Raw genomic sequence first — 23,192 nt, forward strand, 5'->3', positions numbered from 1 at the left:
ACATGGGAATGAAGCTACAGAAAAGTAACCATGAGGATAAAAGCTTGGGATCAATGCATACCGTTTCCATGTACAAAAGTTGTATGGTGGTGTTCTGGTCGCCTTCCCAGTGGCCTTCACCTGCAGCTTCTGTTGAATATGCTGGTTTTAGTTTTGGTGCCATAAACCATACCTGAGGAAAAATGTTCATCTTTGGGCAATGTCTCAAGGTTACAGTTTCCAGCGAAGGGAATGCAAAGGTGCAGTTTCCTGAGCAAAAGGTTTCCAATTTTGGCAGACAACTGAGTCCCAAACACTTTAACTGAGTGAATTCGATCCCTTCCTTTACTTCATCGCCTGAGTATTCTACAATTTCTTCTATCATTTTGCAATCGATTATGCTCATTCTGGTAAGCTGCACCAGGCTTTTAGCTGTGGAGTGTGCGAATAAATGTTTGAGTCCTTGACACCTCGACACTTCTAGAGTTGTCAAATTCTCGAAAGACACTGAGGGTGGCACTAAAACACTTAATTTACCACAATCCTGCACTTGTAGAACTCTCATGTTAAGGAAAATTTCTCCAGGATTGAATCTTTCCTTCCAAAGACTTGTCAGCTCATGGAGTTTGGATAACCTCAGTATGCTTAACTGAGCAACTGGCCCTTCCAGATTTTCATCACCCCCAAGTTCTCCGCATATGAATATTTCATTAAAGGAAGCATTACTAACAACAAAAATTTTCAAGATCAGATAGTGACCGAAAGAAATAAGATGGAAGAACAGTCAGTGCAGGAAAATTTATGAGCTCCAAAACTTTCAGTTTAAAATACCCTTCTGGGAGTTGTCCATGCCATATCTCTTTCATAGTGGCATTGCATTCCAATCTCAGTTCTTCTAAACAAGGGAATGTGCCCTGTTCAGTCGAAAAACGTGTTAAACCGAGGCAAGAATTGCTAATCAGAGAATGCTTATGGATTAAATGCAGATTGATTTATGGTGAAAGTAGAACATGTTCATCTGCTTTTACTAATTTCACATACCTTATTGATCCAAAACAAGAGATGCAGTCCTTGTGTTTCGTGGGAGCTCGAATATTCCGAAGCAAATATCTCCAATTTGTCACATCTATAAACATCCATTTTTTTCAGTAATGGCCATTCGGTAGTGTGCACCCCGGAGTAGAAACTCTTCAGTTTTGGTAGCTTATAAAGGTTCAGGTATGTCACTTGAGGAAATACAAACTTGATGTTTATTTCTGCCTCGGTGATTTCAGGTTCAAATATTTCTTCTAGTGAAGCACACTCAACTATTTGCAAATTTTTCAGTCTCTGAAGCCTTCCCTGCACATTAAGTGGGAAAATGCTTGATAGTTTAACACAACTATGCACTTCAAGGTGCTTTAATTTGGAGAAAGAGTTGATCTCAAGTTGATCATCCCATATCCTCTCCATGTTCCCCATGTCTTCCACTGTCAACTCCTTTAACAAAGGTAATGACACCTAAAAATATCATACGATTTCGTTAATAACAGAACACAGTTAGGTACATGAAAAGAGATGACAGAGAAATGGTGAGAAAGCCTAACCTTATCACTGAAAAAGGGTTTAGCGGAGACATTGGAGGTGTCCTTCGCAAGAATCTCTGAATATCCATCACCAATGTTCACAACCTGAGGCTGGTTTGAAACAGTAGATGCAAATGCAACCATCTTTGCACAGCTAACTAATTTAACTTCTTTCAAGTTTGGACATTCCAATGCAAAAGTTCCCAAATAAAAGCATGTCATTACCGAACAAGACTTGATAGTTATTGTTTTAAGCTGAGGGAATATGATTTTCTTTGGGGTGGATTTGTCATCTCTGATGATTTCTTCAATTCTTCTGCATTTTTTTACTTTTATCTGCTGCAGTTGAACAAGATCCTTAGCCATGGAAGCAGTTAATAGGTATCTCAAGTTGTTACAGTTATACACTTTGAGAAATTTGAGTCTTTTGAAATCTACAATTCCTTGAGGAACTGTATTCCAAATTTCCTCCAACTGGGGAAGCTTATGAAGTTCCAAATGCTCTGGTTCATAATATCTTACCTATTAAAACCAAACATATTGCAAATGTTATTGAAAATAAGAAGAAAAAAAAGACTACCATATTCTTTCTTTAACTGAAAAGAGAGCTAAGTACCGTGTTTTCGAGCAACTGGCATATGGTGGTATTGAGGTCTCCAGCCCAAAAGCCCTTATAGTCCTCTTCTGACAGCTGCACTCTGTGTAACTCTGGGGTGATCAAACCCTCCCTGACAAAAGATCTTCAATTTGGGACATTGTCTTACAATAACTTGTTCCAAGGATGGAAACTGAAAGTTGTACTCCTCTGAACAGAAGCTTGCGAGGTTAGGTAAATAATGAAGCACCAAACATTTCAACTTGCTAAAACTGATCATGTCTTTTGCATCATCTTTCCCTTTTGCAACTATTTCTCTCACTGTACTGCAGTCTCTGATCCTCATTTTTATCAGTTGCATCAGATTTCGAGCTGCTGAAGATGTGATTAAGGCAACAGCATAGCACTGCCATAGGTCCAAAATTTTGAGATTTCGAAAGGATGCCAAGAAGGGTCCCAAACCGATCAAACCCTCACATCTTCTAACTTCAAGAGTTTCAAGATTTGGGAAAACATGGTGTATTTGTGAGTTTTCATCCCCTAAATGGGTGGGGTTAGGAAGACTAACCTGTTCCTTTTCACTTGCATTTCCTTCACCACTGAAGTTCGCTTCGAGATCACAGTAAATCACAAATGGGAACAGAACTGTTTTGTCATCATTGCCAAGCACTTGAAGAACTTTCATTTGGCTGAAGATGCCTATCGGAACTTGACGATTGCATATTTTTGAAATGTGTTTGCTTTTTAAAGACAATTCCTCCATATTACGAATCACCTAAGAATCCATCAAAAGAGACTAGTTAGAGTTAGTTTATAGCAAATTGACATTAACTGCATGTTGAAAATTGACAACTTCAATCTTCATTTATAGGCACCTCATCAGTTTGCACATGAATATAGGATATTGCAGATTCGTACCTTTTCGATCAAGACGAGTGGCTTTTGAAATGAGGACAGATGTTCTTTCGTCCCAAATACTTCTACCTGGCCACAATGATAAGTCTTCAACATTTTTAACTTTGGCCATTCAGTTTCATGAGCTGCTGGGTAAAAGTATTTCAGTTGAGGCAGGTTACAAAGCGTAAGACAGCGTGCTTCAGGAAAGGAAAACTTATTAACATGGTTCAATCCATCCTCCTCTGAAACAATCTCTTCCATTCCACATGAATTGATTGTGAGATCCACTAGTTGTCGTAGACATATTGCCACTGATGCTGGAAAAAGACTTTTCAGACTCCAACAGTCTCGAACATATACGTTTCGTATATTTTCAAAGGCACTGATGCTAGAATCCTCATTATATATATGTTTCAGCTTCGAAAGATGAGATTCTCTCGACTGAGTGGCTAACTCGATGTCCGATGACTCAAAAATATGTTGTAGTGAATCACAGTTGACAACTATTAGAGTTTCCAGTCCCTGGAAATTCAACACCATCTTGGATGGGAAAATGGAAAATAGCTCATTACAATATCCAACCTTCACTTCTTTTAGTTGGCTAAAGGAATCTGTATGCAGTTGGTTGTGCCATAACTTCACAATTTCCAAGTGGGAGATTTTCAACTTCTCCAGCTTAGGAAATGCAACCTGCGTAATTTCATGCCAACGAGTAAAATGTTACAAGAATTAATTCACATAATCTATGTAAAGAAGGTAAATGAGAATTCAGACTGAAGAAAAATGGGGAATTGTTCACCTTTGCATCAAAGAAAGCTTGTGCACCTAAATGATTATCATTCTCTTTGTTTATTTCTGGAGTTCCATCGACAGTTGTGATGTCTGTGATCTGAGATTTGTTCATGAATTCCTTCATTTGAGGGCAACTATCTATCTCCAAAAGCTTCAAAGACGGGAATTCGAGAAAATAATCCTTCGAGCAGAACCCGACTAAGTTCACCAATTTTTTCATTTTCAGGGAATTTAGTTTGTGGAACACTATCTTGACAATCTTTTCTTTTTCTTCCTCTTTCTCTTTCTCTTTTCCTTTTTCTTTTTCTTCTATTTCTTTTTCTTTTTCATTTTCATTTTTCTCTACATCATCTGGAACCATAATCTCTCTTATACACTTGCAGTCGATTACCTCTAATCGTTTGAGTTGCAATAGGCGTCTAGTGATAGACGGCGAAAACAGATGTTTAAGGTTACTACAACCCTCAATAGCCAAGCTTGTCAAAGTCTGACTACAACATGATGGTTTCTGCCATAACCTTTCTATGCTGATGGAGGACAATCTCAGGTTCTCAAGGACAGGAAATAAAATCTACATGCATATACACCATTTCAGTAAAATTTAATCTTTCTTTTGAGTTTATAAGAATATGTTTCTATAATTGAATGAACATGATATATATGGTAATACTAGTACCTTTTCATTGAAAAGTATCCAAGACCTTGAGTTCATCGGTTCGAGTTGATAAATGGATCGACTCTTCTCTTTGGAGCAGAAACTACTAAGCTCTGGTAGAAGTTGCAGTGTTAAGGATTGCAATCGGCCGAAATCGGCTTTATTGGTTGCTGTACCAGAACTCTGCTCTCTTTCTTCAGCAACAATTTCGTCAATGCTTTTGCACTTTGAGACTCTAATTTCTTGAAGTTGGACCAGCATTTTGGTCATGGAGAATGGAAACAGATTCTTCAGCCGATCACAACATTCGACACTTACGATTTTCAATCTCTTGAAACATTCGAGTTTGCCTTGACATATCTTCTCCAAATTAATCAGATTCTGAAGAAACAATGATTCCAGAATAGGGAAGGCTTTATGTGAAGCTACCTCCATGGAGTTAATAAGGAACTGTATTTCGGAACCATTTTGTACTTGGAGATTCTTGAGTTGTGGAAAACCAGTTCCATCCACCTCATACAGCAAATTCTTGATACCTTGCAATTCATCTAAAGTTAGATCTTCAGTTTTCTGCAACAACTGTTGTACTCCGCGATCCAAGTGAAGTCCATTAGTAAGCTTGAGTTTCAGCATCCTCTCCTTTTCATACTTCCCTGACCAGTCCCAGATTTCCCCAATAAGAATCTTGTACCGGTTCAATCTTTTGGAGAATAATTCTTCTGGCATATCTTCAACAGAATGAATATGGACTTCCAAAGCATTTAGACCAGGCAAAGACTTCAATTCATTAAGGCTGGCATTGCCATCGGCACCCCATCGATCGAAGCTGTTGCGCATAAGCAGTTCTTCTAAATTAAACATGCCTGATATGATGTTGGCTGGAATGACTTTAAGCTTGGAACAATTGCTCAAGTCTAGGGACTTAAGCCTGGTTAGTGTCCCTATTTCCCGGGGCAATATCTGAATATCAGAACTGAGAATTTTAAGGGTATCCAATTGCTTCAGACTCCCAATAATTGCAATGTCATTCAACTCACATTCATCGAAACGCAACATTTGAAGGTTTCTTAGAGAAGTAAAAGACGAAGGCAGGGAGCGAAAATTCAAACCAGCCAACTCTAACGTCGAGAGTTCAGTCATCTTCCCAAAGAAAGCATCTGGGACTTTTAATGATGGTCTTTTGTTTAACAAAACCAGCAATTTTAGCTTGGGGCATTCCAACTGGTCGGGAAGCTCATCGATGTCACTGTATGGAAGCGAGATAGCACTGCAATATCTGAGCTTTCTTTTCTCTAGAAGCTCTTTCATACGGACTTCATCGTCTATGACAAATATTCCCTGCTCTTCAGATGCAATCCAAATAGCGACATCACGAACAATGACATGCATTCTCACAAGGTTATCATTGTTGATGCTGCGGAGTAGTAAACCTGCAGCTTTGAGGTCGTTCACACTTTTTCTTGCTTCTTCCAATGTGCTCACATTTTTATTTATTTTCAAACACAAATTGTACCTTAATAAGTCAGATGCTTGAATGTGAGAACCTTGGGGCAGCAAGGCACAGAGCTGGAACAAGGACTGCAACCCTGATTTCTCTAATAATCTGTAACTCAACTCTATGGTAGAGTAAACACTTGCAAGGTGTTCATCTTTGGTCGGAATTGGACCCGTCTCACTTGCCAAAGCATCCAATAGGAAACTAAAGGTTCGTATTCTGAACTTCATTGTAATTGCAATTGCTGAAATAGCAACTGGTAAACCTGCGCAGTTTTTCACCACTCGCTTCATTGTACTTTCATAAGCGGGGTGCATGTGCATTGCTATACCGCCCACCATTTTTTGAAACCACTTCATCGCTTCTTCATTTGGTAGCACTTCCAGTTTGTGCATGCTTTCAGTTTTCATATCACTGAGTGCTTGTTCGGTTGTGGAAGTCAGCAATACTTTGAATCTAACAGCAGAGAGTTTCCGAAAAGCATTTTCACTGGTATTTCGCATCGATAGTCCGGCATCGTCTTCGCTTGCAATACTCTTGTAACCTTCAAAAGCAATCCCAATTTCTTCTAGTTCCGTTCTTTGGTCATGCCAAACATCATCTAGAATTACAAGAACACTCTTATCTCCTTTCTTCAACCACTGCTGCAGCCTCGTTGCTCTTAAAAATAGGCTCTCGTCATCGAACTTCAGGCCTAAGGCATCTGCAATTTTCCCTTGAATTTCTTTTACGTTTCCTTTCTTCGAAACAGTTGCCATTGCAACCTCATCAAACAAGCTTTCTTCCCTGGCTCTCCTGGCAACCTCTTTCACGAGTGTGGTCTTGCCTACACCAGTCATCCCCCATACACCGATGATCTTGGGATGAGGATTTTCCAGGGCATTCATGATCTCCTTGAGTGTAGCTTCCCTTGATGGAAAAGCTTCGAAATCTTGAACAATCCTAGGTTCGGTCTCCAGGTAGTCCGTCCTCGGCTCCTCAGCAGTCCTCGGCTCCTTGGCAGTCCTCGGCTCCTCGGCAGTCCTTGGCGCCTCAGCAGTCCTTGGCTCCTCGGCAGCCCTTGGCTCCTCAGCTGTCCTTGGCTCCTCGGCAGCCCTTGGCTCCTCAGCAGTCCTTGGCTCCTCAACGACCCTCTTTCTGGTGAACTCGAATAAAGATGCTTCCACAAGGAGCATTGCAACACTTTGGAAGTTCTCTTCAGCTTTCTTGTTAAGCAAGTCAATAGACTTCAAATTAGGACACAGGCCAAGGAAACACCTCTTCTTTGCTTGTGCTTCGAGGTTCTCCAATATCTCTTCCTCTTCCTTGATTGTCTCCTCCGCATGAATCACCCATCTCCGGACATCTTGGTTGGTCTCTTCTTCATTAGCGACTTCAATCAGACGCTGCATTCTATCCCTTTCATATCTCAGTTTCTCAATTTGTTGCTTCAGATTCTGAATACTCTCGGGCTTCGACATGTAACGCTTAAACCCAGTGAGAAACTCCATTTTGTTCAAAATCAAAGTAGCAGCGAATGAATAGCAATATTATAGAGCAAAAGGAGTTTCAATGCAAAGAAGACGAGGCGAAAGCAAGCAAGCATCAAACAGTAAAACAAAGAAGTTAAAATCTAAAAGTGTAGAAGTTAAATCTACCACTGATTTTTTTTTCATATCCCTTAATTCAATCTCAAGCATAAAGTGGAAGCTCCACATTTTAAATTAAAATTATTCAAGAAAAGCAAAACCAAAAGAGAAAGGCATATAATAAAGTTGTTTAAGTTATCATCCCAAAAGAATGTTCTTTACTTGTTTCTCAAGTTAAACTTTGAAACATCCTGCAAAACTACAGAGCAAATGGAATTTCAATCGTGCAACGAAACTAACTTGATCATGTCAATAATTGGAGGTACTATTCATGAAATAGAGTAGAAAACAAGGGATCCTTCATCTTCTGAAAATGTTGAGCACTAAATGAATTAAACGGCGGCGTTTTATATCAAGGGGAAAAATTAATGGCCCATGCAGGTCTCGAACCTGCAACCTTCGCGTTATTAGCACGACGCTCTAACCAACTGAGCTAATAGGGCATTAGTTTCATGTCTAAAATATTTGTAATTCTACAATACATAAAACAGGATTGATTTCCTTTTTTTCCCTTTCATTCATAAAACATTTTTTTAGTTTGTAAATAAAATGAGGATTGTTTTCTTCCTTTCTTATTTACAAGGATTTCAATAATCATATTTTGATTATTAGTTAAATCCATGAGTTGTGATCCTTTCATTTGTGTTAAAAGTTACTGAAATTTTTTAGATGTTGCTCTCCAAGTTCAAAATTTATTTATATTTTGCTTTCTTATATGCTTATTAATTTATATTTATGTTGTTTTAATCTTTAATAATATGTGATAGCTCTTTAAATTTATTTATAAGATTGAACAACGAGAATATATGTTGAACATCAAGTGACCTTAATAGTAAAAAGAAATGTTGTTTTTAGTAGAGTTTCTGGATCCGAACAGTTGTTGCAGGCCTGCAGAGTACGTGTGCGTTATCAATTAATTAAAAAAGTTTTAAACACATGTTACCTAGACTATTAAAAAAAATGTTAATCGTTTCTTCTTTAATTCCGCGCAATATGTTTAACCAACGATAAATGAACTAATATATACATATATTTGAATAGTTTGGTACGACTATAAGATATATTATTTATTCAAAATTTTCTTAACTTATTGACAACGTAGAGATAGTCTACATGCCCAACCGCTTGAACTTGAGACATCTAAAGAGAATAATATTTCTTCTTATAACTGAAACTACTTGATGTATATATATGTTTGAAGGAGGTATTAAATAAACTCACCTTATTAACAAATCTAGTCCACTTTAACTAGGTTAGCTCTTAACGCTATATTTTGATTTAATTTTGATCATCCATCGTTAAAAAATAATAAAATTGCTGATGTGATTTTTTTCAGTGAAAATAACATTATCTTATATATTCATATGATATTGGACAAAGGTGCATAGCCAAAAAGAAGATGCTCGAATTAGAAAATGTCATCAACTTTCCAATATTTCCGCAATAGTGCTTGCCACCAACCATGCATCCATTTCGAACCCTAAAACAGCCTAATCAGATTCATTCCCTTCAACCAAATCATGTCAATATCCTATTTCCTACCATTATTTATGAGCACACGAATCAAGCGATCTTAAAAGATAAGAGACCTTTTGTTATTTCTTGGAGTCTCGGTTCAAACATAACATATGTAGGAATATGAACATTCAATCATTGTTAAATGATTAAAGGTCTTTGAACAGTTATTATCTTGTATTCATCCGATTTATAAAAAAAAATTATATTCCTTATTATAATAAGACTGGGTTAATTCACCAAACAACCCCAAAGCATGTCATGATTCTAAAATAGTCCTTAAACCTTAAAAAAATATAATTAAGTCTTCAAATATTAATGTCGTACTAATAAAGTACTTTGTCGGTATGATATCAACTTTGGTATTAAATGCTAGCTTGGATCTAAAGCACTTGATTGATTTAATTAGATCAAATAAAAAGATCTGATAGTTGTTTCCGGTGAATACTCGTAAGCCTAGCATCAACAATTGTCTTTACTGTTGTATTACTACGGTTTGATCAAATTTAGAAAATATTTTTGACAACTCAAAACCAACAAATTCTTGTTAATTTTTTTTAAAAAGCTTAATGAAAAAATAAATGTTCAAACTATACTCTTTGTTAACATTAGGTGGGTGACCGATTAGTAGATTGACGATGACAGATGAGTGGTCGTTCAGTCGTGGAGATGGTGGTCAGAGATAGTTGACGAGGCTGGTGATGGGGTTTAAAATTAAGAATTTTAAGGTTTTTTGTGATTTTTTTAAAAATTGGGTTTTAAAAAATAATTTTTAATTTTTTAAATAATTTTAAAAATATATATATAATTAGGACATGTGTTAGATAACGATTTTTTTAATGACCGTTATGGTATATGTACCTAAAAGTGTATCGCTGAAAACATTAGACAACTACTTTGAGCAAAAAAAATTTAGACACATATTTTGAGTAAAAAAATTATTTAGGCACCTAAAGTTAACTTAATACGTAGTTTGTGTACTTATTTTTTCATTAAATCTTTTTTAAAAGTGTTTAAATATAATCTTCTAAATATACACTTATTCATAAAATGAAGACAAGAAATATACATGTGCATCATTCTCGTCGTTCAATCGGCTCGTGTTTGTGCAATTACGTATTGAAGACACATACAGCTCGTGTTGTTTTTTTTTTAATAAATTCATACAATTTTTTACTCAAAATTTTCTTTTTTTTTATTTCTTTTCATTTTAGTCTTGGACGATGCCAGTTGGAGAAATCGACTCGTGCACTTTTTCCAAAAGGGTACCATTTTAGTAAATAATGTTGTTTGAGTACCATTTCAATAAAAAAAAAGTAAAAATGTATTATTCCAATAAAATTGATTTAAAGTATGTTTAATCTAAACTAGAGTAATACAAAAATGGGTTAAGATCGGAGATTGACTTAAGGGTGTTAGGCGTAGTCACACTCTTAGAAAATTTATTTTTTATATAATTTGAATATTTTCGATTGATGATATAATTATATTTTCTTTGAAATTTTATAATTTTATTTATTTTTTATACAATAATTTTATTCTTTTAAATATTTAATATATATTTTTAAAATTTTATATTCCTAATATAAAATCATGCATTTGTGAAGAGTGAATAAATATACGGTAAAATAAGCAATAAAGATATTTGAAAGCAAGCAAAGTGAACAAATATACGGAAAAGTAAGTAATAAAGATATTTGAAAGCAAGCAATATTCACAAAAAAGAAACAAAGAGATCAAAATGGTTGAAGGCTGCCAACTTGGGCAGGTAAAGGGTGGAAATTTTGTTTTTAAAGTAATTTAATTTTATTATTTTATTACATTTTTTCAAACATATATATTAGCTTTTATGTGATCTTTAGTGTTAAACTTAAAGTTATGATGACTACTCATAAATTGATATGACAGATAACTATAGTTATTTATTAATAGATTCTGCTATAACAAATCACATAAATCTACAGAGATTATGTCGAGAGACTACAATTTCTTTAAAAGATGTGGACATCGACTTTACTAAACTTAAGAGTATAGGAACCTCCAAAGATCTTAAAGAATTACGGAAACGTCAAGACAAACCATATGAAAAACACAACATCAAGAGAATCTGTTCTGGAGGAGATTCAGAGAAGGCATAATATAACTATATTTTAAGAGCTTAAATACGATTATTCTAAAATAAGGTAATACAAAAAGAGGTTAAAAGTTAAGGATTGACTTCAGGGTATTAGAGGTAGTCACCCTCTTTTAAATTTTAATTTCGTACATATAATTTAAACATTTTTTCTACACTTTTTATTGATAATATAATTATACATCCTTAAAGTTTTCTAAATTTATATCTCTAAAATTTACAATATAAATTACTAAAATTTTATACTTCTAATATAAAATCATAAACCCTAAATTATAATCCTTAAACCTAAACTCTAAACCCTAAATCTTAAACTCTTAACTGGGATAAAGAGAAGCGTACAAATATAATGTAAAAGAAGCCAAAAAGACATTTAAAAGCAAAGGCGAGGGGAAGGAGAGTTATGTGATGAAATTTGGTCCATTCACAAAAAGAAACAAAGAGATCAAAAGAGTTGAAGGCTGCCAACTTGGGCAAGTAAAGGGTGAAAATTTTGTTCAAAAATCATTTAATTTTCCCACTTTACTGTATTTTCCCACTTTATCGTATTTTCCCTCAATCTCCAATGTCTTATCCATTTCTTGGAGGAAGATGCCAATCCACAACGATCCAATACCTGTTCCTACTTGTTGACCCAACACAAATGCTTCCAAAAGCCAATTGTGAAGCATCGGGCATTGGCTAATTATAATAATAGTAAAAAATAAAACCCCAAAGCTGCCCCTTTGACAGTGAAGTTCATGGAAACTGACAGCAGGCCATGGATGCTAGCTGTTTTTCCCCTTTACTTCATGACCCATTTTTACAATAATGTGGTACATATAATTTATTTAGGGTAAACTAATGTTTAGTATCTAAATTATTAATTTTGATCAATTTTAATATTTAAACTTTTATTTTTTTTCAAAATCAAACTTAACATTTAGTTTTTGTTTCATTTGAGTACCCCACTATTAAAAACTTAATGGACAGGATGACGTGGCATAGCTCTGGTGGACGAACGACTAATCTGAACGGTGGACCACGAGAGAATGACAATTCGACCAACATAGTCTAATTTTGGCCCATCGGACGACAAACCATGGAGATCGAAGGATGAAGAAATCGAAGAGTTCATCGTCGATTTGGGGAGAGTGAGGTGTTACTTGTTGAAACGGAGGTCTAAATCGTATTTAGGGGATCAATAAGGTGCGGGCTAGAAAGTTTGGGCTTCATCAGCTGACGGATGCGACAGCCGACGAGTCTGTCCGTTAAGTTTTTAATAGTAGGATACTAAAATAAAACAAAAACTAAACGTTATGTATGATTTTGAAAAAATGGACCAAAATCGATAGTTTATGTACTAAAATGGACCAAAATTGATAGTTTAAGTATTAAACACGTAGTTTACCCATTTATTTAATTAAATAAATCATATACATTTATCTTTTTAGTATTTTTTTAGTTTTATTATGATTAAATTAAAAAAAATAACTAATGATTGGATTTTGATTTTCTTTTAATATGGTTTTTTTCATTCCTTATAATACAAAATATGTCAATATCAATTTAAGAGTAAGACAAAGTAAACTTATATTTTCTTTAGAAATTTAAATAATATCTAAGTATTGTATCAACCACACTCTAACTTAGATATTGATTTTTTGTCAACTATATAGCAATTAATTAGCTTGATGCATCGGTAAAGTGTTTTAATACACTAAGTCCTATGTTTGTCTGTCCATATTTTCTTTAATTTTCACTAATAGGGTGATGACACATGTTGTCATCTTATTAAAATGTTAAGTTTATTCAACTATTTAGAATTAAAATGAGAACCAAACTGAAATAATTAAAAAATTAGGATTGAATTTATTGAATTATTTCGAATTAAGATAGAATTGATAATATATATACATTTTAGAGACTAATATGTTATTATATCCGACCATGTCATCATATTTGTTATTTTTAATGGTTAGTAACCAATTAAGAATAAAACGTATTTTAGGGGCCAATTTATCAGAAAAGTAGTGACCAAAATAAAACTCATAATAGTTCAGAGACCAAAACAAAATTTTGATAATAGTTAGGTCATTAAACATGCTAGACGAACATATAATTTTATATTAGAGGAAATGAAAATAGATTTTTAATCAAAATTATAAAAAGAATGTCTAAAATACATAAAATTTAAAATTTTAGAGAGAGCGATCATCTCTACCCGTTTTCTCTCTATCCATCCTTAAAACATGTTGTTTACATTGGTTAATATATAGCGTTGTGGGAAGTGCAAACAACCCCCCCCCCCCCCCAAAGAAACCATGTGATCAGCACAAATATAATGTACACAAAGCATTACAACACATTATAATAATAAGAGGATTATTATGTCATTCATATGAAATTATTACCCTAAAAAAAACACCAACCTTGATATAGGAAAGCTCATATGAAGTTCACAAAGAAAACAGCTTTTTCATGCTCTTACAAAGCATCTTTCATATTTTTTTTGTTATTTATTTCTTTGTACCAAAAAGCTGAACCAATGGATAAAAGGAAAAAAATATAGAGTACGTTTTAATTTAATTATTTAAAGAATAACAATAATTTTTATATCATCGAAATCGTTTGATTCGTGCAATTCTTTTAAATAAACATTAAAATTTTATGTTGTCACGACTTTTGATCCCTTCGTCTGACTGTTTTAAAAATGATATGATCATTCCAACCAATTAATGAGTGATACTTGGAGGGTTAATTTGAAATAAATTATATTTTAAGGATACTATGAATAATCCTAAAAAGGCTTACATCAAAATCCTATATTTCGACGATCTTCAGCTATCATGCTCTGACTTCTTAAATCGATTTTTACATTAAAATTATTAAAATTATTTTCTCAATCTTAAATTAGCATTATATGATTGAAAAAACTTTTAGAAATTACGAAATTGATATTTGTTCCGCGATACTTAAATTTACTCCGTTGATGGTGTTAGATATAAAATCATTATGATTATTCATATGTTAACATGATAAATAGATCTCTATTCTTCAAATCTTGAATTTTATTTTAATAGATTACGTAAATCTATCATGGGTCTTATCTAGACACGATAACTTATTTAAAGGTCATATTGGTCACGTAATCAGAGGATAAGATTTTTTTTTTAAAATTTCAGTAAGTGAAGAGATATAATCAAATGTCTTAATTAACGAAAATATGATAATTTTCAGAGAATTCTTTCCAAAAAAATATAACATTCTTAAACCTAGATTATCAAAAGAGAAAAACTTATTTAAAATCATTCCTTAATTTTAAGATAATATATTTTAATATTTAAAAATATATTTTAAAAGAGTATAATATCGGATAAGCAATCATATATAAAATTTTACTCAAGAAATTATTTTTTCAAAAATTATTTTTATAAAATGAAATTTGAAATTACCATTATAAGTATATTTAACATTTTAAACACAAACCAAATGACTTTATGATAATAAAATTATTGTTATTCTTTAACGTATCGAATTTAAGCAACATAAATATTAGAAATGTGATCTTTCAATATCTAATGATTAAAAAATATCTTTAAATATATACTATAATGTAGTTATCATGGATTAATAAAAAAATAAAAACATTTTGAGACAATTTTTTATAAATTAAATCAAAATTTTATTTTATAAAAAAACTTGTCACTAATACACATCAATGGGGGACCCAGAGAACACTTATCTATTGGTCTCTCAGTTTGTCGTCTTCCATCTCCACATTCATCTCCTAAAGTACAATTTTTTAGCATCTCTCTTTTTTCACCTTTGTCTTCTTATCTGCGCACCTTTCCTATCGTTCACCCACTCCACATGACACTCATATAATAACCCCTCCTCTCTCTGTCCCAATTGCGTCTCTCTTTCCAACATATTTTCAAGCAAGCAAAAATGTATTTCCTTTCCTTTTTACTCTCTTGAAAGTACAAGTTCAACAGTATCGGAAGAACAAAGAGGGATCTTTGAAGTTGAAAAACAAGATTAGATTAAAATCTTTGGTGGATTGTTTTCTGGTTTTGTTTTGTGATATGAGCTGTTGTGAGCTTGGGTTGTTCTTCAAAAGATTCTGTTTTAAGCTTCTGCGTTTTGCTTTTAAGTCTTCAAAGAAAGGGGAAATGGCTGCAAGTAATGAAATCAACCTCAATGACTGCAAGGTAAAATTTCTTTCGTCTTTCTTCTCCATTCTATTATTCTGCATAATTTCTTTATAGATTTAGGTTGTCAAGTTGAGATTTTTAATGGAATTTTCATATATTTTACTTTATTTTTTTGGTTAAAAAAAATGGGATTTTGAATCTTTTGCTATTTTGGGGTAAACAGCTTCGTTTGACTTTTGACCATTGTTTCTATTTCTCCAAGAAAGTTGGATTTTTTATTTTTATTTTAGTTGAGTATTTTTTTTTTGAAAATTAGTACTGAAATTGATGTTTCTTGGCAAGGTGGGTTACAACTAGGGTTCTATTTACTTGATGACTTTGTCTATGCGAATATCAATTTCCTTTGTTTTAGATTTGATTTCTTGGAAGATGAAGCCCTTGTTTTATCTTCTTTACCTTTGTCTCTTAATAGATGGTGGTTCCACTGAATACATGGGTCCTCATCTCCAATTTTAAGTTGGCTTACAATATTCTTCGTCGACCGGACGGCACTTTCAATCGTCACTTGGCGGAGTTCCTTGATCGGAGAGTCCCTGCTAATGCGAATCCAGTTGGTGGGGTTTTCTCATTCGATTTCCTCATCGATCGTGGTACCGGCCTTCTGAGTCGGGTTTATAGACCGGCTACTGGTGAAGAGCCTCAGCTGAATATTGTTGATCTTGAGAAGCCTGTTACAGCAGATGTTGTTCCGGTTATAATTTTCTTTCACGGTGGAAGCTTTGCGCATTCCTCGGCGAATAGTGCTATATATGACCATCTGTGTCGGATATTGGTTGGTAACTGTAAGGCCGTTGTGGTCTCGGTGAATTATCGGCGAGCTCCTGAGAATAGATATCCATGTGCTTATGATGATGGATGGACTGCTCTTAAATGGGTTAACTCTAGATCATGGCTTAAAAGTCGGAAAGATTCGAAGGTTCATATATATCTTGCCGGGGATAGCTCCGGTGGTAACATTGTGCACCATGTTGCTCTGCGAGCCGTTGAATCGGGAATCGATGTATTGGGAAATATATTGCTCAATCCGATGTTTGGTGGACAAGAAAGAACTGAATCTGAAAAGCGTTTAGATGGGAAATACTTTGTTACCCTACGAGACAGGGATTGGTATTGGAGAGCTTTCCTCCCCGAAGGCACAGACCGGGACCATCCTGCATGTAATCCCTTTGGTCCTAATGGTAGAAGTCTTGAAGGAATCAAATTTCCGAAAAGTCTCGTTGTGGTTGCTGGCTTGGATCTTATTCAGGATTGGCAATTGGCTTATGTCGAAGGGCTCAAAAAGGCTGGCCAAGAGGTTAAACTTCTGTACCTGGAACAGGCTACAATCGGTTTCTACTTGTTGCCGAATAATGATCACTTCCATGTTGTTATGGATGAGATAAGCAAATTCGTAAGTTCCGACTGTTAATGGAATAACTTTACCTTCAGGCAGCAATATATGAATGACAGGAGCTTGACATTCCACTTTTGGCCATCGAGAAAGTTTGTCGTTTATGATTATATGGTACTACTGATCACTATCATATTAATCATGGTGTTATTGGTCTGGCTTTTCCTTATATGGTGAAGAAGAGGTATTTCAGCATGTAGCTGGACTGCTAATTGTTCCGGTCTGCATTTCGGTGAAGCTCACGGCAATTAGATCCTTTTGACTACGTTTGCCACACCACTAGGTTTACGAGTTATGAATTCCGACGTCTTGCCCCGAAGGAGAAGACAGGGATAGTATATGGATAACATTCGGTACCAGAACAAGGGATCGGTGCCCAGTTATTGCTATATATGCTAATTTTAGAACATGGATTAAAAAGGTTCCATGATGTTCTGACCCTGTATGTCTATACATATAATGTTTTATAAGTATATAAAAAATGTTTGCTTAAATCAGGGTTACCCCCACTGTTTTTAAATATTTTCCTTTTTGGCTTATGAAGTTCTGGGTTATGCTTCAAAACTATTAAACTCTACACAGATTCCATGACACTGATGAGATGAACTCGTGTTTGCTTGTTGCGTGATTGATGATTTGATTACCATGAACATCTAAATAGGCAAAATCTGCCAATGTTCGATCCTCGGAAGATAATTTCGGAGGCGACTGAACGAGGAATCAAAACGTGCTCCCATTCCCTCCATCAAATCCAACCAGACACACTGATAAAATGATTGGAAGCAAATTCTATAGTCCCATGGGTTGAGATGGGGATTTATTTGATGCATTCTTGTCATTTGTTGGATGTTTGTAAATGAAGAAATTGGCTTGTTTGACAAAGGCAATCAAAGCACATATACGTATGTATATTGGTGGTTGCTATTTGGATGCATTACAAGGGGGACCACTTTGAGAAGGCATTCACATCCTTTGTTGTAAGCTGTTGGGATTTGCTTTCATGGTGCTTGAAGAATATTTCCACAACATGAAAAAAACAGCTAATCCTTTTGATAAAGACATCATCAAGGCCTTGTTTAATTGAATTTTATGGACCAATTAATATGCATGTGAAAAAACTTGTGTTGATAAAATTTCCAACTTGATCATTAATGGAGTTTTTCATCTCTACCTTTATAAAGTCAATCCCTTTTTTCCAACCTGGATGATACCATGTATCAGAATATAAAAATGTCTAATCTTTGGGACAATGATTTCCCATCCCAACTCCCAAACCATTTCCTTTGAGAGATTTATGGTGATAAAGGTCTTGAATCTGAAAACAACAATGAAAAGATTGGTGTCCAGTCAAATATTATTACAGAATTATCCCTTTATGATGACCTTTGAAGAGGGTTACAGGGCTTTGATCTTGAAACTAATGCCATGGTTAACTGGTTTTAAGTTCCCTTAAAGTAGCCGTGAGTGCCGATGAGTTAACGAGGGTATCATCTTTCTTATTGGGTATATATATAAGTTTGATATGCGAAACAGATGTACAAGGAACACAAGTTCATGAACCTTGAAAGATTGGGATGAACATAAATGGTCTTTAAACCTTAAGCAACAGTTCAACAGGAGATTGCTGTAATGTCCCAGGTGATGCGTAATGATTGGTAATTGTATGGTTAGTTGTTTGCTTATGATGCATGTACATGTACTAGAAAGCATATCTAGTCAGCTAATACCTAGTACTTCAAACAACTATCAGATGTTAAAAAACAGTAACTTCAGCTACAATCTGTTCATTAGATATGGAATCAATTTTGTCCACCTGACCCAATCTTCATTTTCATTTCACTTTCCACAAACAAAAATCAAGCTGACAAAGCCCAACATAATCCAAAAATATGAAGCACTGACTTATAGGAACATCCCCTGAGGTTACTTCAAAAAGAATATATTATTTATTTAGAGACCAAAAGATCAAAAGTAGCAACATAGCATGTTAGTCATAAGGTTTTCTCCATTGATCTTTTTGTACGAAGAACTTGTGCTCAAAACAAAGTTAAGCAATCGATCATATCAATCATCTTGGTTTTGCAGCATAGGCAAAGGTTACTGCAGCATTAATCATTTTAGTTTGATGTTAGTCATATCACGATTTGGGTTGAGTGAAGATCGAAGCATTAATCAAACTGAAGTTAGGATGGTCAAAATTTTTCTATTGTTTTTTGAAACAACTGAATAACTTGAATTTTATTCCGATCAACATAGATGCTAATAGAAAGAAATAATATGCCTCATCAATGATACCTTGGAAAGCCAGAATTCATATTTGCTAAGTTTGACATGAAAATATTTCTCTCAAAGGGTTTGAAATACTATTCTATGTTGTTTATCGAGGTTTCTATCAATATGAGGACAGATAAGAGTATTATCGATAAATGCATCTATAAATTGATAAATAGGGCTGAAACATCAGATAGGTACCTGAATATTATTATGTCTGACTGATATAACCAAGAATTTGAAGTGTCTCCAACAAATACTAAACACAAGTTTCGAAACATCAAACTCACCATCTGTCATTTGATAATAATCGTAACAAAGATTCATCTTGGTATACATATGTACTTTTCATTTATTTATCGTATCGTCGATCTCAAAAGTATGTACTTGTTATTTATTATCATTCGATTATAGTTACTTACAAGGTTGCTCATTTGGTTAATTCGGTCACCACCGAATCGAATAACCGAACCAAGCAAAGTTTGGTTAATTTGGCCGGTAATCGAACCAACCAAAATTTTTAAATAAATTTTTAAATTTTTTAGTTAGATTTATTTGAGTTTAATGGATGTATTTTTTTATTGAGTGAAAATTTAATTAGGTATTAATGGGTCTAGTTTAGTTAAAAAATAATTTGGTCTTAATTCTTAATAGATTTGAGGTTAAAATATATATTTAATATATATAATATTTAATATTTTCGGTTAATATATATATAATGTATAGTCACACCATTCCACCATAAAAACCTCGTATTTCATCTTGGGTCCCCAGATTTCAATCCTTTTCAAGAACTCCCTCCTTCCTTTATCAGTCTGTCTCCACATCTGATCACTTCTCCACCATAAAAAAAAAAACCCAACCTTTGAAGATTCACATCCATCTCCCATAGTACCAAGAATGGCCAAAAAGAAATCTAAACAAAAATACCAAGGCTCCAACCAACAAAACCCACCTCCAAAACCAAAAGTTTCAACTTTGACAAGAAATGAGGAAACCGAGAGGAAATTTGCTGAAGAAACTGTTACTCTGAAAGATGAACCGGAGAAGGTCAAATGTTTAACTGAGAAGAAGAACGACTTGCTGGAGAAAAACATTGAAGATATGGTCCAAGATGTTGGGACTTTGAGAAGCAAGATTGAAACGAATAAGAAGGAACTAAAGGATATGCATAAGAAGATTCTGGACATTCTTGCAGAAAAAGTTACCGGTGAAAATGAAAATTCTGATCTACAAGAAGATGTGAGTGATCTATGGACTGCTGTGAACATGCTGATAGATAGGTTGCATAATTCCCTTTTGGAGGAGAAGGGTAGTTTTAATGATTTGAGAGCTAAAATGGAATCAACCACCATTAGTCACGGGAAGGTATTGGCATTGCTGAGCAACACTGCCTCACTGTTATGCCAATCTCCTATTGCCGAAAAGAAGCCTGAAGAAGAAACCGAACCAATTTCAACCGAATTGGAGGCACTCAAACAAGCATTCAAGAAAAAACATACATTGATTCAAGATTTGAAGCAGAAAGTTGAGGTTATGGAGGAAAATATTGATGAATCCCAAAAGGAAAATAGTTTGAGGAAAGAGATGATAACGGTAATTGAGGAAAATGAGAGGAAACTTGCTGAAGAAATGGTCAAGTTATTGGAGGAAAGGGAATCAGCTAGAATAGTGATGGAAATGAACAAGAAGGAACTAAAGGATATGAAGAAGAAGATTCTGAACTTTCTTGAGGAGTTTCTTGGAGATAAAGGTACTGGAGAAAGTGAAAATTCTGAGAAACAAGATGTGAGTGTTCTGTGGATTGTTGTGAACAGGCTGATAGATAGGTTGCAGATTTCCCTTTTGGAGGCGAGGAACAAGAAAATCCAACAAGCATTTGAGAATGAAGAGACAGTGACTCAAGGTTTGAAGCTGAAAGCTGAGGCTATGGAGAAAACTATTGTGGAATCCCAAAAGAAGAATAGTTTCTGGAAATCGGTCTCCTTGGCAACAACTATCATGGCTGCAGTAACCTTTGCCTATGCTGCAAAACGAAGATGGAGGATTTGATCAATTGGTAACTTTGTTTTGAGCACAAGTTCTTCATACGAAAACATCAATGTAGACAATTACCTGATGACTAACATGCTATTTTGCTACTTATAATCTTTTGGTCTGTAATAAATAATATTCTTTTTGAAGTAACCTCAGGGGATGTTCCTATATGTCAGTGCTTCATATTTGTAATTTTTGTAATAGTAAAGGAAAGCTTTTCTAAGGCCACAGTTACAATTGACATTCCTTGCCACATAATTTTTTTTAACATCTTTATTGATAAACAATGATCAAATATATATTATATTGCTTAAAACTAAAGCTGCGCCTCTCCCTCTCTTGATTTGAGCTAAAAGATAATAATGCTTTTAATGTAATCACATATGGGGCGACGGTCGTATTTTGGAGTGTTGGGCGACGGTCGTATTTTGGAGTGTTGGACGACGTGGGAGAAAGGTTCTAAGACCCTGTGTTTACTTCACCTGCCAATCGAATTGTGTCAAAGTCGGTATCAACCAGAATCCAATGAGGCCAACCATCATCATCAGGTATGGCAAGACCACCCCCAGTTCATTGATTTCCTTAATCGGGTTTGTAAGAAGGATGTAGACGTTGAGAACTTCATGACTAAAGCCAAACTTTAGAATCTTGAGTTTTTTAGTCATATTGGAAAGTGTAAGGTTTTGTTGCTAGGTAGAATCCGTGGTATTGAGAAGGCCATTGAATCATCATGTTCGCCATTCCTCATCAATCTTGAAATGGAGTTGAAAAAGGATTCGGATATTTATGCAATGTTCTACCAGATGAATTGGAGAATTGTGTAGTTAAGTTGGTTCGGCATGTGTTTAGGTGTATTCATTCGCTGGAAAGGGTTAATAGAACTCTTCTCGTGCTAATTCCAAAAGTTGTTACTAAGGTAATAGTGAATAGACTAAAACCTTTCATACCATATTGCTCACTTCTGGCCTATCAGTTACAGGTGAGAGTGGAAATACTGAGCTAGAAGATGTGGGTGATCTGTGGACTGCTGTGAACACGCTGATAGATAGATTGACTTTGCTGAACAACACTGCCTGCCTTCACTGTCATGTCAATCTAAAGATGGAAAGGAGAAGGACCAATCTCCTATTGCTGAAATCAAACCAATTACAACCGACTTGGAGGCAATCAAACAAGCGTTTAAGAATAAACAGACATTGTCTCATGACTTGAAGCTGAAAGTTGTGGTTATGGAGGAAACTATTGTGGAATCCCAAAAGAAGAATAGTTTCTGGGAATCGGTCTCCTCAGCAATAACTATCATGGCTGCAGTAACCTTTGCCTATGCTGCAAAACGAAGATGGAAGATTTGATCAATTGGCAACTTTGTTTTGAGAACAAGTTCTTTATACTAAAAGATCAATGGAGACAATTACCTGATGACTAACATGCTATGTTTCTACTTCTGATCTTTTTCTCTGTAATAAATAATATTCTTTTTGAAGTAACCCCAGGGGATGTTTTTGGATTATCTTCCGCTTTTGTCAGCTTGATATTTATTTGTGGAATGTGAAATGAAAATGATTCTATGTGTAAAATCTGGTGTTTGTTTGAAGTTCTGGGTATGGTGTGGAATGTGAAATGAAAATGATTCTATGTGTAAAATCTGGTGTTTGTTTGAAGTTCTGGGTATGGTTCCTTGAACAACATATACATGCATCACTGCTACATTTATAAGCAAACAACTTACCCTATACATTGCTGAATAACAATGAAAGATGATACAATAACTCTTTTATACATGATCATTTCTTAGTCTGAAATCAAGAATAATAACTCTTTTTCAAGAGTTTTTTCAAGAGTTATCACACCCTCAAAGTTAGTTCATTTCTCTTAAAACAATGCAAACACAACACACATTTAACTATATTGCTGAATTGAATCAATAGTTGCCTTCCTTCAGTTTTCATAAATTTCCTTTAAACATGAATATGTTCAAGCTTCCTATACATGTTCTTCAGAACCAGAATGCAAGAATTTCACCCAAAGAGCAGATTTTCTACT

The 23,192-nt window shown here is 34.7% G+C and overlaps 4 protein-coding genes and 1 non-coding gene across 5 annotated transcripts; 2 read left to right on the plus strand and 3 right to left on the minus strand.

Moving 5' to 3' along the window:
- Positions 1 to 704: 704 nt before the first annotated feature.
- LOC120163337 lies at positions 705 to 2,910 on the minus strand. The gene is made up of 4 exons (XM_039173307.1): positions 2,161 to 2,910; positions 1,566 to 2,066; positions 1,021 to 1,479; positions 705 to 893 (listed from the first exon to the last, which is right to left on the minus strand). The coding sequence occupies exons 2-4, from the start codon at positions 1,908 to 1,910 to the stop codon at positions 705 to 707; spliced, it is 993 nt and encodes a 330-aa protein (XP_039029238.1). The 5' UTR covers positions 1,911 to 2,066; positions 2,161 to 2,910.
- LOC120163290 lies at positions 2,216 to 7,468 on the minus strand. The gene is made up of 5 exons (XM_039173261.1): positions 4,505 to 7,468; positions 4,220 to 4,399; positions 3,836 to 3,979; positions 3,058 to 3,726; positions 2,216 to 2,914 (listed from the first exon to the last, which is right to left on the minus strand). The coding sequence occupies exons 1-5, from the start codon at positions 7,466 to 7,468 to the stop codon at positions 2,216 to 2,218; spliced, it is 4,656 nt and encodes a 1,551-aa protein (XP_039029192.1).
- A 507-nt stretch (positions 7,469 to 7,975) lies between these two features.
- On the minus strand, positions 7,976 to 8,049 carry TRNAI-AAU. The gene has a single exon. It is a non-coding gene; the product is annotated as a tRNA-Ile (tRNA).
- Positions 8,050 to 15,182: 7,133 nt separating this feature from the next.
- LOC120163342 (gibberellin receptor GID1C-like) lies at positions 15,183 to 17,331 on the plus strand. Its single transcript, XM_039173312.1, has 2 exons — positions 15,183 to 15,448; positions 15,864 to 17,331. Exons 1-2 carry the CDS (start codon positions 15,323 to 15,325, stop codon positions 16,857 to 16,859), a joined length of 1,122 nt encoding a protein of 373 aa, XP_039029243.1. The 5' UTR covers positions 15,183 to 15,322; the 3' UTR covers positions 16,860 to 17,331.
- Positions 17,332 to 20,012: 2,681 nt separating this feature from the next.
- Positions 20,013 to 21,164, plus strand: LOC120163291 (polyamine-modulated factor 1-binding protein 1-like). Its single transcript, XM_039173262.1, has one exon. The coding sequence runs from the start codon at positions 20,013 to 20,015 to the stop codon at positions 21,162 to 21,164; it is 1,152 nt and encodes a 383-aa protein (XP_039029193.1).
- The last annotated feature ends 2,028 nt before the right edge of the window (positions 21,165 to 23,192 follow it).

The sequence above is a fragment of the Hibiscus syriacus genome, unplaced genomic scaffold, assembly GCF_006381635.1.
Source record: "Hibiscus syriacus cultivar Baekdansim isolate YM2019G1 unplaced genomic scaffold, ASM638163v2 tig00111440_pilon, whole genome shotgun sequence".
Lineage (NCBI taxonomy): Eukaryota > Viridiplantae > Streptophyta > Magnoliopsida > Malvales > Malvaceae > Hibiscus > Hibiscus syriacus.